Source organism: Oratosquilla oratoria, chromosome 37 (assembly GCF_046742065.1).
Source record: "Oratosquilla oratoria isolate Oo_2021 chromosome 37, ASM4674206v1, whole genome shotgun sequence".
Classification (NCBI taxonomy): domain Eukaryota; kingdom Metazoa; phylum Arthropoda; class Malacostraca; order Stomatopoda; family Squillidae; genus Oratosquilla; species Oratosquilla oratoria.
In genome coordinates, this window is record NC_134813.1 from 31143442 (window position 1) to 31156702 (window position 13261).

General features: G+C 41.0%; 1 protein-coding gene across 1 annotated transcript in view; it reads left to right on the top strand.

Moving 5' to 3' along the window:
• Window positions 1–211: 211 nt before the first annotated feature.
• The window catches only part of LOC143019419 (uncharacterized), a 30851-nt gene continuing 17801 nt past the window's right edge, over window positions 212–13261 (top strand). The window contains exons 1-4 of the mRNA XM_076175055.1: window positions 212–293; window positions 1602–1915; window positions 3906–4024; window positions 5241–5249. Of these exons, the coding sequence (XP_076031170.1) occupies window positions 212–293; window positions 1602–1915; window positions 3906–4024; window positions 5241–5249 (524 nt within the window). The remainder of the gene's footprint in view (window positions 294–1601; window positions 1916–3905; window positions 4025–5240; window positions 5250–13261) is intronic.

A 13261-nucleotide genomic window follows, 5' to 3' on the forward strand; every position in this document is an offset into this window, starting at 1 on the left:
AACACCCATAGTTGAATAAAATCGCCCGGCGCTCTCCAGAATAAAATTATTAAATCAGCCATTATTTAACGAGTTAATATTTGCGAAAAAAAATACCATGATCTGCATCTTCAATTTTTTTTAATAGCTAAGATAGATTTGATTCTAATTGATTAAATTCCCACTTAATTCTAAGATGGTGGGAAGCGGTCATCGTTTTCTGTAGTCAGCAATGTGGCAAGGTCAGACTGTCCACATCAAGCTCAGGGTATTTAGTATTTTGCCAGAACACAGGAGTTATATCAGATGGAAAAGTAAAGATATATTTATACATTTATTTATCTATTGTCTATTTGTTTATTTTCCTTTATTTGTTTACTCATTATTATTTATTATTATTATCATTATTTACTTATCTATTGTTAGTCATTTTTATATTTATTTTTATTTTATTCATTTATCTTTTATTTGTGGAGATGGGTCTTTATAACCATAAAAGAATTATACGCGTATCTGGTCCATAGGGGTGACAATAAAAATTATGCCGTCAGTACCCCGTGCGCGGTCAAGTTCGGGCTGAGAACAATAAAAAAAATATGTTTTTTTTTCTAGAAAATGAGAAAGTTATGTCTTTGGAAAAAAAAAATCTACCTTACGGACGACAAGAATTTTTCTTGTGTGTATTTCCCTTCCCAGCGATTCCATTCAGCTAAAGGCTCCAATTTCCCCTTTTTCTGCCACCGGGTTAACCCCAGATTTATTTAACTACGACAGGAGAGATAAACCCCTCATAAGCTTCTTCTGACTCGCATCAAATCAAAGTTAAGTTAACCGTTTTTGACCATTGACCCTCATCAGTGCAATGGGAGATTAATCTTAGTCCTGTGAATTGCGGGAGTCTCTGTTGTTTATATTTTTCTGTCTGTCGTCAGGCGATTTTATTCATGAGGTCGTTGTCATATTCAGATGATCCGTCCAGGTTCGCAAAAGTAATTATGAAATAAAAAATAATTTAAGCAACGCTGGTCATTTTATAACACACTTTCTGGCGACATATATATCATAGACGAGTGTGTGTATGTGTGTGTGTTTTTAGAACTATTTGGCATTTAGTTTATAGATATATTATTATTCATTTAACTTTATTTATCTATTTATTATCTGTTACTAATTTTCTACTAACTTCAATATATAATTTATTGATTCATTCATATATTTACTGGTATATTATTTTATTATATATTTGTTATTACTATTATATGTTTATGATTTTCATTTATCCCTTTATTTATCTATCCACTTATTTATTTATCTATTCATATATGACTTGTGAGGGCAAAGTCTCCGGCTTGTGACCTGAATGTTTGAATTGCTTGTTTATTTATCTTTTCTGTCTACATTCGACCGCTTTCCACTGTACTTCAACTCTTGTTCCTCTTGTCTCCCCAATCTCTCCACTTGTTATTTTAATTTAATTTAATCTTATTTAGTTTTTCTTTTATTCTTATTTTATTTCATGTTGTCTTATTCTATTTTATTTTAAGTTGTTTTATTACGTTTCATTTTAGTTTAATTTTGTTTTCTTTTATTTTTTGTCCCCCTCGCGCGCGCGCGCCTCGCAGGGCAGGGCCGCGTGAACCAACTGGGCGGTGTCTTCATCAACGGGCGTCCGCTGCCCAACCACATCCGCCTCAAGATCGTGGAGCTGGCGGCGGCGGGCGTCCGCCCCTGCGTCATCTCGCGGCAGCTGCGGGTCTCCCACGGCTGCGTCTCCAAGATCCTGAACCGCTACCAGGAGACCGGGTCCATCCGGCCGGGCGTCATCGGCGGGTCCAAGCCTAAGGTCACCACCCCGGACATCGAGAAGAAGATCGAGGAGTACAAGAAAGAGAACCCGGGGGTCTTCTCGTGGGAGATTCGAGACCGATTGATTAAGGTGAGCGAGATGGGTCTCTCTGTGTGTTTCCTCTTCCCTCCAGAAGGGAGAGATCCCAGTGATTTGAAGTGAATGGCCAGGTTTCAGGTAGATAAAAAAGTGTAAAGCCTTTGAACGACAGATTTCATCGTAATAAAAAAAACCGAGGGGAGTAGATGAGTAAGGCATTTGAATTCATAGGTTCATATGAATCCAAACATTATTAATCTAGAGGGCCATTCTCACGGTCAAACGTTTTGTCTAACCCGGTTTGTCAAACAAGTGTTGGAAGTGATGTTAGACCGTGTGAATGGGGTATTTAGTTGTGAAAAACGTTTTTCAAACGTGTTTGACAACCAAATACTCCAGAACCAGACGTTTCGACCTCTTGGGCCTTCCTCAATGGACTCCACTGAGGAAGGCCCAAGAGGTCGAAACGTCTGGTTTTGAATAAAACTCCATACTCTAGCCTTAACGTTTCATTTTGTCACCTCACCTCAATATATATATATATATATATATATATATATATATATATATATATATATATATGTAAAGACAGACAAATATGGAGGTGAGGTGGCAAAATAAAACGTTAGGGCTAGAATATGGAGCTTTATTCAGAACCAATCGTCTCGACCTCTTGTACCTTCCTCGTTGGAGTCCACTGAGGAAGGCCTAAGAGGTCGAAAAGTCTGGTTCTGAATAAAGCTCCGTACCTTAACATTAACGTTAAATTTTGCCACCTCACCTCCATATATATATATATATATATATATATATATATATATATATATATGTGTGTGTGTGTGTGTGTGTGTGCGCGCACATGGAGTAATAGACCCGAAATTCTTGCGGAAATCGCCTTCATCGAGTAACCTCTGCTGTTTACCAATAAACCGAAGCGTTCTTTGATCTGTTCTCAGTAGAACGTGTCTTAATGAATATCACACTAATTATTATTATTATTATCATTATTATCATTCTTATTATTATTGTTATATCGCATCATTTAGACTTTGTTTTACATAAAAGACAAGGTAGAAGAATCTGTTTTTGGTGATCTCTATAAAGCTTAGATACCAATCCAAAAATCGTCTTTGAAGACTTCAACAGTAAAAAAATACCAATCCAGTTATATTTATTTATTTTAGAATTTTCAACGGTAAATAGATAATAATCCCAGGTAATTTTCTCTTTGAATCATCCAACAAATGAAAGAACCGTGTAACGCCAGCAAAAAAAAAAATAATAATAATAACAATGATGATAATAATAATAATAATAATAATAATAATAATACATATACCAAAGGCTTTTTCCCCCTTATAAGGGAGGTAGCCTAAAACAAAGGCATAGAAACCACTCCTACCCATTCCATCCCCTACATATTCCACTCCCCTCCACCCTTTTCCTTCTCTCTCATCTTGGCACCTCCTGGATGACGGTTCATCCCTGCATCCCGTCCACTGCCCTGGGTCAGAAGCAGTGTCGCAAGACACAGCACATCCACAGCAAGGCCACTTCAAACAACAATAATGATAATAAAAAATAATGATAATAATAGTAATAATAATTATAAAGACAGTAATAATGAATAAATAAGGAAATGAATAAATAAGCGAATAAATTAAATAAAAAAGGTAGAATTGAATTAGATGAAATGGGCTCCCTTCCCGTACCCACCTCGACTTGCATGTTTATTCTCTCTGCCGTTAAGTGATTTTATTAAGCCGAGATGAAACTCAGTGCTCAGTTGGGAGTTTAAACCTCTGGTGAATTAAATCATTTTACAGTAGTAGAGGCGGTTTTCGTCCGAATGGTAAACGGGTTAACCTATTCAAGATATGGTGGCTTTTATGTTGGTTAAATATATATATATATATATATATATTATATATATATATATATATATTTTTTTTTTTTTCTTTCTTTTTTTTAGTACGTAGGGTAAAAAGTTATTTCATTTAACATTCTCTCACCTTCCCTCCTCCTTCTTCGCCTCCTTCAGGAAGGTATTGTGGACAAGACAAATGCGCCCTCGGTCAGTTCGATAAGCCGGATCCTCCGCGGGGGGAAGAGGGACGATGACCCAAGGAAGGACCACAGCATCGATTCCATCATCGGTAAGTATCCCTACACTCTCCTTCGTCCTCCTGCAGCAGCCGCCTGGCGATTTCATTCACCTGTGGCTCAGGGTCCTCCTTGAAGGGGACCCCGATGGATCGAGACCCCTCAAGGGTCATCCTCGGCTTCATCTAGGGCTCTCCTAAGCACCATCTTGAATGTATGTCACTTTACTGAGGCTATTGGTGTGATGTGCAAATGTACGTGAAAATGCTCTTTATGTACACGCGTGATAGAGTTGATTTTTGAATACTCCAAAATAATTTCATACTTACCTTATTTTTTCACTTGTGTACCTAGTCACTGTCGAGCGATGAATTCTCTTCGAAATTTAATCTTGGTGTATAACACATCCCCATACACGGCCTTAGTTCCATATTTCATGGAATTCACACTCGTTGAAAGTCGCCTTTATCAATAATACACTGTTCGGGTTTCCTGGGCACATTAACCCCGCCTCCCGCTCGCTTAGCCCCGCCTCCCGCATACTGCCATTGGTGCACAAGAATGCTGAACGTTTTGCCATTGGCGGACGCTCGCCACGCCCCTAAAACCCACCAACAGCGCGCCAGGATAATCTGGTGTAAACTGTGGTTTTCATGTATTGAAGAGAGACAACTGTTCAAAAGTAAACAATAAATGTCTCGGTAACTGTGCGATACAGTTTGATGCGATACTGGTCGACAGTGTTTGAGACAAAAATGTCTTTGTATTTTGTCCTCACCTGACTTCGTGTTCGAAACTTGGTCTGGTGACATTTTCATCCTCACATCACCAGTAAACCTAGCCCCACCTCCCAACCCCCTTCAACTAGTAGTGGGAAGATCCTGTCATATCTATACTGTACTGTTCCCGTTTTTCATCTTTTACTCTATCTTATTATTTTATCTTATTCTTTATCTTCTCTTATGAACCTGGCAATGGTCCTCAAGTATTATTATTATTATTATTTTTTTTTTTTTTTTTTTTTTTTTTTTTTTTTTTTTTTTTTTACTCAGTGATTGTTTCTGTCACTAATTGATAGGAACTGATTAGGCGCTGGTTGATAGCTCTTATACGAAAACGCTGAGAAAAATATAGTCAAAGTTTATTAAAAAAAATTGACCAGTTCTGAGACCAAATGCCAGCCTCTTGAGGCTGCACCTCAAGATGGAGGTATTGAAGGAAGTTGAAGACGTCCTATGGTAGGGACATGATTCCCATCGACGTCCTTCTCGAGGGACCGGCTGTTGCAGGGACCCAATCCTCTCCCACCCCCCTTTCCATTGCTGATTCGCTCTACCATGTGTTGCTGCGCGTTCCAAGATTCCCAGGCTTGTTAGGCCTTCCGCTTCTGGGCTCTCCTGGGTGAATGATGCGGTTAGCCCGATTATAGAGCCATTTCCGGCGTGAAAAGGGAGGAGGGGGAGGGGGAGATGGGAGGGGAGAAAGAGGAGGTGGAGAAAAAGAAAAAGAGTGGGAGAAAAAGAGGTGAAAAGAGAGGAGAAATGGAAGGGGTGTAGGTAAGGATCAGAGGAGGGGGGGAAGAAAAGGGGGATTTTCTTCTTCTTCTTCTTCTTCTTCTTCTTCTTCTTCTTCTTCTTCTTCTTCTTCTTCTTCTTCTTCTTCTTCTTCTTCTTCTTCTTCTTCTTCTTCTTCTTCTTCTTCTTCTTCTTCTTCTTCTTCTTCTTCTTCTTCTTCTTCTTCTTTTTGGTGTGCAAGAATACCCGGCCTTGGTATTTTTATCATTGTCATTATTACCATCAGCAGTAACAGCATTATCACCATCATTATCATCATTATCTTTATTATCGTCTTCATTATTAACATTTTTTATCGCCATCGTCATCATCGTCTTTGTCATCCTTATATCCATCATCAATACCATCCTTTCCATGATCATCCTCTCTGTCACCATCCCCATTAAGACTACGACCACTACCATCATTACCTCCACAACCATTATCATTATCATTATCGTTATCATTATCATTATCATCTCTATGAGAAGCTATATCCCTCATCTTACCATCAGCCTCATCACTTCTTAACTCTGCAAAGTCTCTTCACACTGCCTCACGAGTAGACAACGTCGTCTGCACCAGCAACCGTCTCCACAAAATGTCGACAAGATAGAAACGTCAAGGCATTTCAAATCTCCTTCCCCACCCCCCCCACCCCCGCTCTTGCAAGCCACTGACAACTTAAACAGGGAGCGTTTGCAGCCGTCTACAGGCTATGTCCACTTAATTTGTGTCCCTATGAGGCTTTTGAATGCGTCGAGGAAAAGAGAATTTGCTTTGCGTGCCAGCATAAGCCCTAAACTAATGAAACCTCTTGGCCTGCGAGTGCAGCCCGACGCCGAAAGCCTTAAAAGGCTCTAACGTTTTATCCCAACTACCTCATCGCGGCAATATAAGATTATTTTAATCATATTTATTGCGCAGTAGCCACTTTTATTAGAGGAATTTGATTACTGTGATGTGGCGGCTGAATACATAAAGGCGAATTAAGTTCCCGGGACGTGCCTGCGCAACCCAGTCCACGCGCCCTCTCGGCCCGCGAGGGTCCGGCCTGGCAGAGTCCAGGTCACAAGCACTGCCAGCAGGCTGCCAATGGCAAAGACTAGACCCGGGTATACGTAATGAATCAAGCGCTGGACCGGTAATGCGTGAAATGCCCCACCAAATCAGGTGGGGTCTCCCGCTGGGACTTCGTGTTGGGTCCGCGCCGGGGGCCGGTCTCTCTGCCACAGACGGGGCCCCCACAGCCTCCGCCAAGCCTCACCACTCTCATGGCGTCATGTCCCACTTAGCTTTCCATTCTCCGAGTTTTATGTCTCGTTAGGAGGTGAGTCTTTTGATTTATGGCCTCGCCGGGCCGTTGTACCCAACATTTTTGAGACTTTACCTCCAAAAGGCTCAGGATTTTCTGAGTATTTATCGGAGTTTTGCATTTCGCTTTGCCGACCCGCTCTCCGCTCTCTTCCGTCTTCGTCGTCCTCCTTCTTCTTCTTCGCTCGAGACTTCGTGGGAGCGGAGGGAACCTCCCCGTCCCTCTGACCAAGAACCCAGGATTTGTGTATCATTTCTGTTCCTCAGGGAAGTGCTTTCACAAGTGACTATGTCTCACATTAAATGGATTAGGCAAGGCAAGGTTAGGTTAAGCTAGATTAGGCAAGGTTAGGTTAGGCTAAGCTAGATTAGGCAAAGCAAGGCTTGGCAAGACTAGATTAGGTTAAACAAGGCAAGGTTAGGTTAGGCTAAGCTAGGTTGAGCAAGGCAAGGCTTGACAAGACTAGGTTAGGTTAGATTAAGCTAGGTTAGGCAAGGCAAGACTTGGTAAGAGTAGGTTAGGTTAGGCTAAGCTAGGCTACATTAGGTTAAATCTAAGTTTGATTAAGTTACGCTAGACTTAGCTGGTTTCGGCGTTAGGTTAAATTAGATTAGATTGAGCAGCTAGGATAAGCTAGACATGGCTAGACTCGAATTTTATTAGGTTAGATTAGCTTAGGCTCAGCTAGGCTAGGTTACGCCAGGCTAGGTCAGCTTAGGCTACGCTGAGGAAGGCTAGGCTAGGTTAGATTTGACTAGATAAAGTTAAATTGGGTTAGAATCGGTTAGGTTAAGTTATATGAGAGACGAGAGTTCTCCCCACACTACAGAACTTCAGCCAATCGCAAACTTCGTAGCATCAAGATTCTTCTTCCATTACTTCCACATCCACCACCTCCTGAGAACCTCCATCTTCAACTCCACCTCCATCTCCAACTACACCTCCAATTCCATCTCCAACTCCATCTCCAACTCCACTTCTAACACCATCTTCAGCTCCACCTCCAATTCCATCTTCACCTCCGTGTCCAACTCCACCTCCATCTCCAACTACACCTCCATATTCAACTCCATCTCCAACTCCATCTCCAATTCCATCTTCACCTCCGTCTCCAGCTCCAACTCCACCTCCAACTCCAACTCCATATTCATCTCCATCTCCAACTACACCTCCATCTTCAACTCCATCTCCAACTCCATCTCCAATTCCATCTTCACCTCCGTCTCCAGCTCCAACTCAAACTCCATCTCCAACTCCACCTCCAACTCCATATTCATCTCCATCTCCAACTACACCTCCATCTTCAGTCCCACCTCCAATTCCATCTCCAACTCCACCTCCAACTCCATATTCATCTCCATCTCCAACTACACCTCCGTCTTCAGTCCTACCTCCAATTCCATCTCCAACTCCATCTCCAACACTCCACCTACATATTCAGTTCCATCTCCACCTCCATCTTCAATTCCACTTCCATTTCCATCTCCATCTTCATATCCACCTCCAGTTTCAATTCGTTCTCCAACTCCATCTCCAACTCCACCTCTATCTTCGATTCCACCTGCTTTCCTCCACTTTGATTCCACCTACTCCTCCACCCTCCACTTCCACCTCCAGACTCACCTCCATTCCCACCTCCTTCCCTCCACTCTCCAATTCCACTTGTACTTCCACCTTCCATCTAAACCATCTCTGTCTTCTCCACCTCTATCTCCACCACCTCTTCCACCTCCATCTCCACACCTGCCTCCTCCCCTCCATATTCATCTACACCTCACCACTTTCCAACTCCACCACCAACTCCACCTCCAACTCCACCTCCAACTCCACATTCCCGAGACTTGACGCTGCATTTCCGACTGCAGCAGGTAACCCTCGCCCCGTTTTCTTTCGAACATTCACTGTTGCATCACCAGAGGGACTAAGAACAACGATCTCACTTGAAACCTCTCCAGCGCTATGTTCTTTTTCAAGCACGACCTCAAACCAAAATAACTTTATTCAACACAAATATTCTTTAATTCTCTGATTCTTTAATTATTTATCTAACACACCCATTTCTCTTTAATTCTTCTAAATATTATTTGATTCTTTAATTCTTTGATTATTTCATTCTTTATTTCAAACATCTCTTCTTCGTTTTCCATCACCCTGGGCCTTATACTACGCAGTCTGACTGTGCCAAATTTGTCTGGCATATCATAGAAAAAATCAAGAGATTAATTATTGTTATAATTCAAGTTCTGTAGATAATAATAACTTTGGAGTTAGTATTGATGGCGAATGAGAGATTATGCTGGTATCTGGGGATGAACGTAAGGAAGACTGTGTGATAGAGTAATTATGTCCAAGACACTCCAAGGAAGCGGAATTTTAAGGAAACAGTAAGGAGGAACCTAAATGAGTTTTGCAGTAGATATTCTAAAAATCGCCACATTTGATCCTGTCTCTATCAAGAGCTTTTTCTCCCTTATAAAGGAGGTAGCTAATTCAGAGACACGTACTTATTCCCACCCATTTCACTCTCCCCTCCCACCACCCCTCCCCCTCCCATCTCAGCTCCTCATGGATGACGGGTCATCACTGCATCCGCCAACTGACCTGGGACAAACGCAATATAGCAATCCTGAGATTTTTTTTTTTTTTTTTTTTTTTTACGCTGAAGAGCATCCGAATCTTCTTACGTTTCCGCGCATGCGTAGATGTCCTCACTGTTGTTTTTCAAGGAGGGCTTTGCTGTGAGCCCCTCCCGAGGGTAAGGTTGTTCTTGTCAACGACGACTGAGGCGAGTGGATCTCGGAAGACCCGCCGACAACACAGGTCGTCCTTCCGTGGACAAACTTTTGTCCCGAGCTGAGAATTATTAGGGAAATACATTCAAAAAATTAAATATATTTTTATAATTCCGATACATTTCATGGGGCAGGTTCGAGTGTTCCCAGAAGTACACAGTGTGTGTGTGTGTATTCACCTCGGATCTGCTGCAGCCTCTTTTCGAGACAGCCAGACACCACCCTACGGCAGTGAGCTCAGAGCTCATTATTAGCAGATCTCTGGGTAGGTCTGAGACCACTCACACTCCACACACCGAGAATGCAAGGTCACAACTCCTTAACTAACGTCCCGTACCTACTCGCTGCTAGGTGAACAGGGGCTACACGTGAAAGGAGACAAACCCAACTTGTGTGTGTGTGCGTGTGTGTGTGTGTGTGTGTGTGTGTGTGTGTGTGTGTGTGTGTGTGTGTGTGTGTGTACGTAAAGATCCTGAGTCCGGGATCCATATTGAGAAAGAGAGTAAATATTAAACTCAATACGAAGGACCTATTGTGACCGACGTTTCGATTCCCGTCCTTGAATCGTCTTCAGGATTGTGATGGATGCATACAGTAAACTCGAAAAGATATTTTCCGGGATGTAAATGGAAGAGTACCTTTGAAATATAATTAATCGTGTTACCTCTAATCATACCATTGTCACACGTGTAGAATTTCACAAGAGCAATAAAAAAAATGTAACACAAGGATAAAAAAATAAGAAAAATACAGAGGAATGTAAAAACAAAGCGGACTTGTTCTTCCCGCTGTCTATGATGAGGCGGGGTGCTGTGTGAGCAGTCAGAGGGAATAAGTGAGTGATGAGAAGTGATTTGGAATGATTAGGGAGGTGATCAGGGTCAGGTGGCAACACTCATCACGGGCGCCGAGGAGAACGATTGGGAAGACGATGGGGAGGTGTTGATAGGGAGCCGGAGTTGGGATTGGGGATGAGTTGGGGAATGAGTATGGGAGGCTTTGATTGGGTTTGATGAGGTGATTAGACGGGAGTTGTGGCCCTGTGTGTAAACTTCGTGTGTGTGTGTGTAATTTACCATGGTCCTGGATCATGTGTTGGACTTATGATCGACAGCTATTACCCTCCCGGATGAGAGCTCAAAGCTCATGTATGACCGATCTGTGAATAATGCTGCGACCTGAAACACACACACACACACACACACACACACACACACACACACACACACACACACACACACACACACACACACACACACACACACACACATACATACATACATACACACACACACACAACACCCCAGCCACGAGAGTTGAAGAAACGGCTCGCAGCGCACCGATATTGATATTCAGCCCGGGGTGGGATTCAAACTCGGACCGCTGTAGCAGCGATTTCGAACGCTACCACTGCGCCGTCGAGTCGTGTGTGTGTGTGTATGTGTGTGTGTAACAGGCCGTTCAGTAGCTGGAATTAATTTTACACAATTAGAAAAACCGGTTGGTGTGAAGAAGTGCAGAGAAGAGTCAGATTTTACCAAGAGCAGCTCTCGAGGACCCTTGGCAGTTGTGGTCAACAGTAAGAGTTGCATGTATGTATATATATATATATATATATATATATATATTTTTTTTTTGTATATATATATATATATATATATATACATGCGTGTGTGTGTGTGTGTGTGTGTGTGTGTGTGTGTGTGTGTGTGTGTGTGTGTGTGTGTGTGTGTGTATTCCTATTTAAGGAAAAAACGCAAATGATAAAATGAAGGACACATATAGTTCCATATATTTTTTCTTAATATATGAGTTTTGTTTTAAAGAAAATAATCTAAGAAAATGTCAGAAACCAAAAAAGTTATACAAATGATATGTACGAGCCAAAAACATATATATTTTTGTATCATTTAATTTAACTTTCATCATGAAGAAACCAAAGAAAGGCTAAAGAAAAAATAAAGAATAATAGAAATGATAAAAAGATAAAGAAAAAAATTAGACATTTTGTTGAATGAGGATGAAAAATAGATTTTTTTTTTCTTCTTTTTTTTGAGAAGGAAGCAAGACATTTGTGGAAATGTCTGGAACCAAAGAAACGAGAAACTTCGTGGAAAGAGCTGAAGAAAAAGAAATTCTCCGAAGCGGGTCTCTTCCCGAAGAAACTTCCCACCGTTGTAATCGCTTGAGACACGGTGCGAGTCTTCAGAATCCACCGCAGCGAGCGCCCACCCCCCTCCTTGATTTAAATCATCTGATGGCAGTATAAACGAAAGGCACAAACCTTCATATATGTTCCTATCATTATCATTATTGTTATTAATATTATTAGTACTTTTATTATTATCATTATTATTATTATTATTATTATTATTATTATTATTATTATTATTATTATTATTATTATTATTTTCATTTGTTATTATCATCGCTATTGTCATCGCTATTATTATTTTTTATCATTATTTTCATTATTATTATTAATATTATTATCATTATCACCATTATAATTCTTATCATTATCATTTGTCATTCATTATTAAGCATAATTAGTGACCAGAGCCACACATAATTTTGTTTGTGATAGAGGAAATCTCTATTCATAGAGAAATGATGATACTTTATTATACTGCGACTGTCCCTCCGTTATGCTGTCCCTCGACCATTAATACAGTCCTGTGTGTGGATTGTGGAGTGATAGGAAAAAAATCGTAGTGAGTTGATGGCGGAGATGTGTCTAGAAAGAGAGATGATAGCAAATACAGTGTTTAGGAAGAAAGTCAAGCATAGGTATACATGGGAGAGGGTGGTGGATGGAAGAGTGGTAGATAGGGTTTTAATGGACTACATAGTGGTAACCAGGAGAAGAGTAGGAAGAGTTTTGAATGTACATGTTCTAAGAGGAGAGAGTGGGGGAATATCAGATCATTTTTTGGTGGAAGGTAAGTTGAGAGTGGAGGATAGATGGAGAAAGAGGAAAAGGACAGAAGGTAGGAAGGTGCTTAGAGTAAACTGCTTAAATGAGAAAGAAAAGGAGAAGGAGTACAAGAAGAAGCTGAGAAAGGAGTGGGAGTGAACGATGGAGTAGAACTAGGAGTGGAGGAGGAATGGGAATGATTCAAGGAGGAAGTCACAAAGTGTGCAGAGTTGGTGTGTGGAACAAAGAGAACGGGAAGAAATAGAAGGAAGTGTAGTGAGTGGTGGGATGATGAAGAGAAGAAACGAGCATACACAGATTGGTAACAAAACAGGACGAGAAAACCACATGAGAGGTACAAAGAAAAGAGAAGTAAAACGTAAGGTAAAGGAGGCAAAGAGGAGAGCAGATGTGAAATGGGGTAAGAGTAAGACAGAAAATTTTGAAAGTAATAAAAAAGTTTTGGAAGGTCATTAAGAGAGGAAGAGGAGGCGAATCAAGTAAAGAAGAAAAGGTAAAAGGTGCAGATGGAGAAATGATAATGGAAGAGAAGGCAGTAAGGGGAAGATGGGCAGAATATTTTAGGGAGTTGCTAAATGTGAAAGAGGATTGGGAGGGAAAGGTAGTTGCAGTGGGAAGCGCTAAGAAAATAAAAATAATGAGGAAAGTGGAGAAATAGGGAAAGATGATGTGAAAGCAGTTATTACAATGATAAGA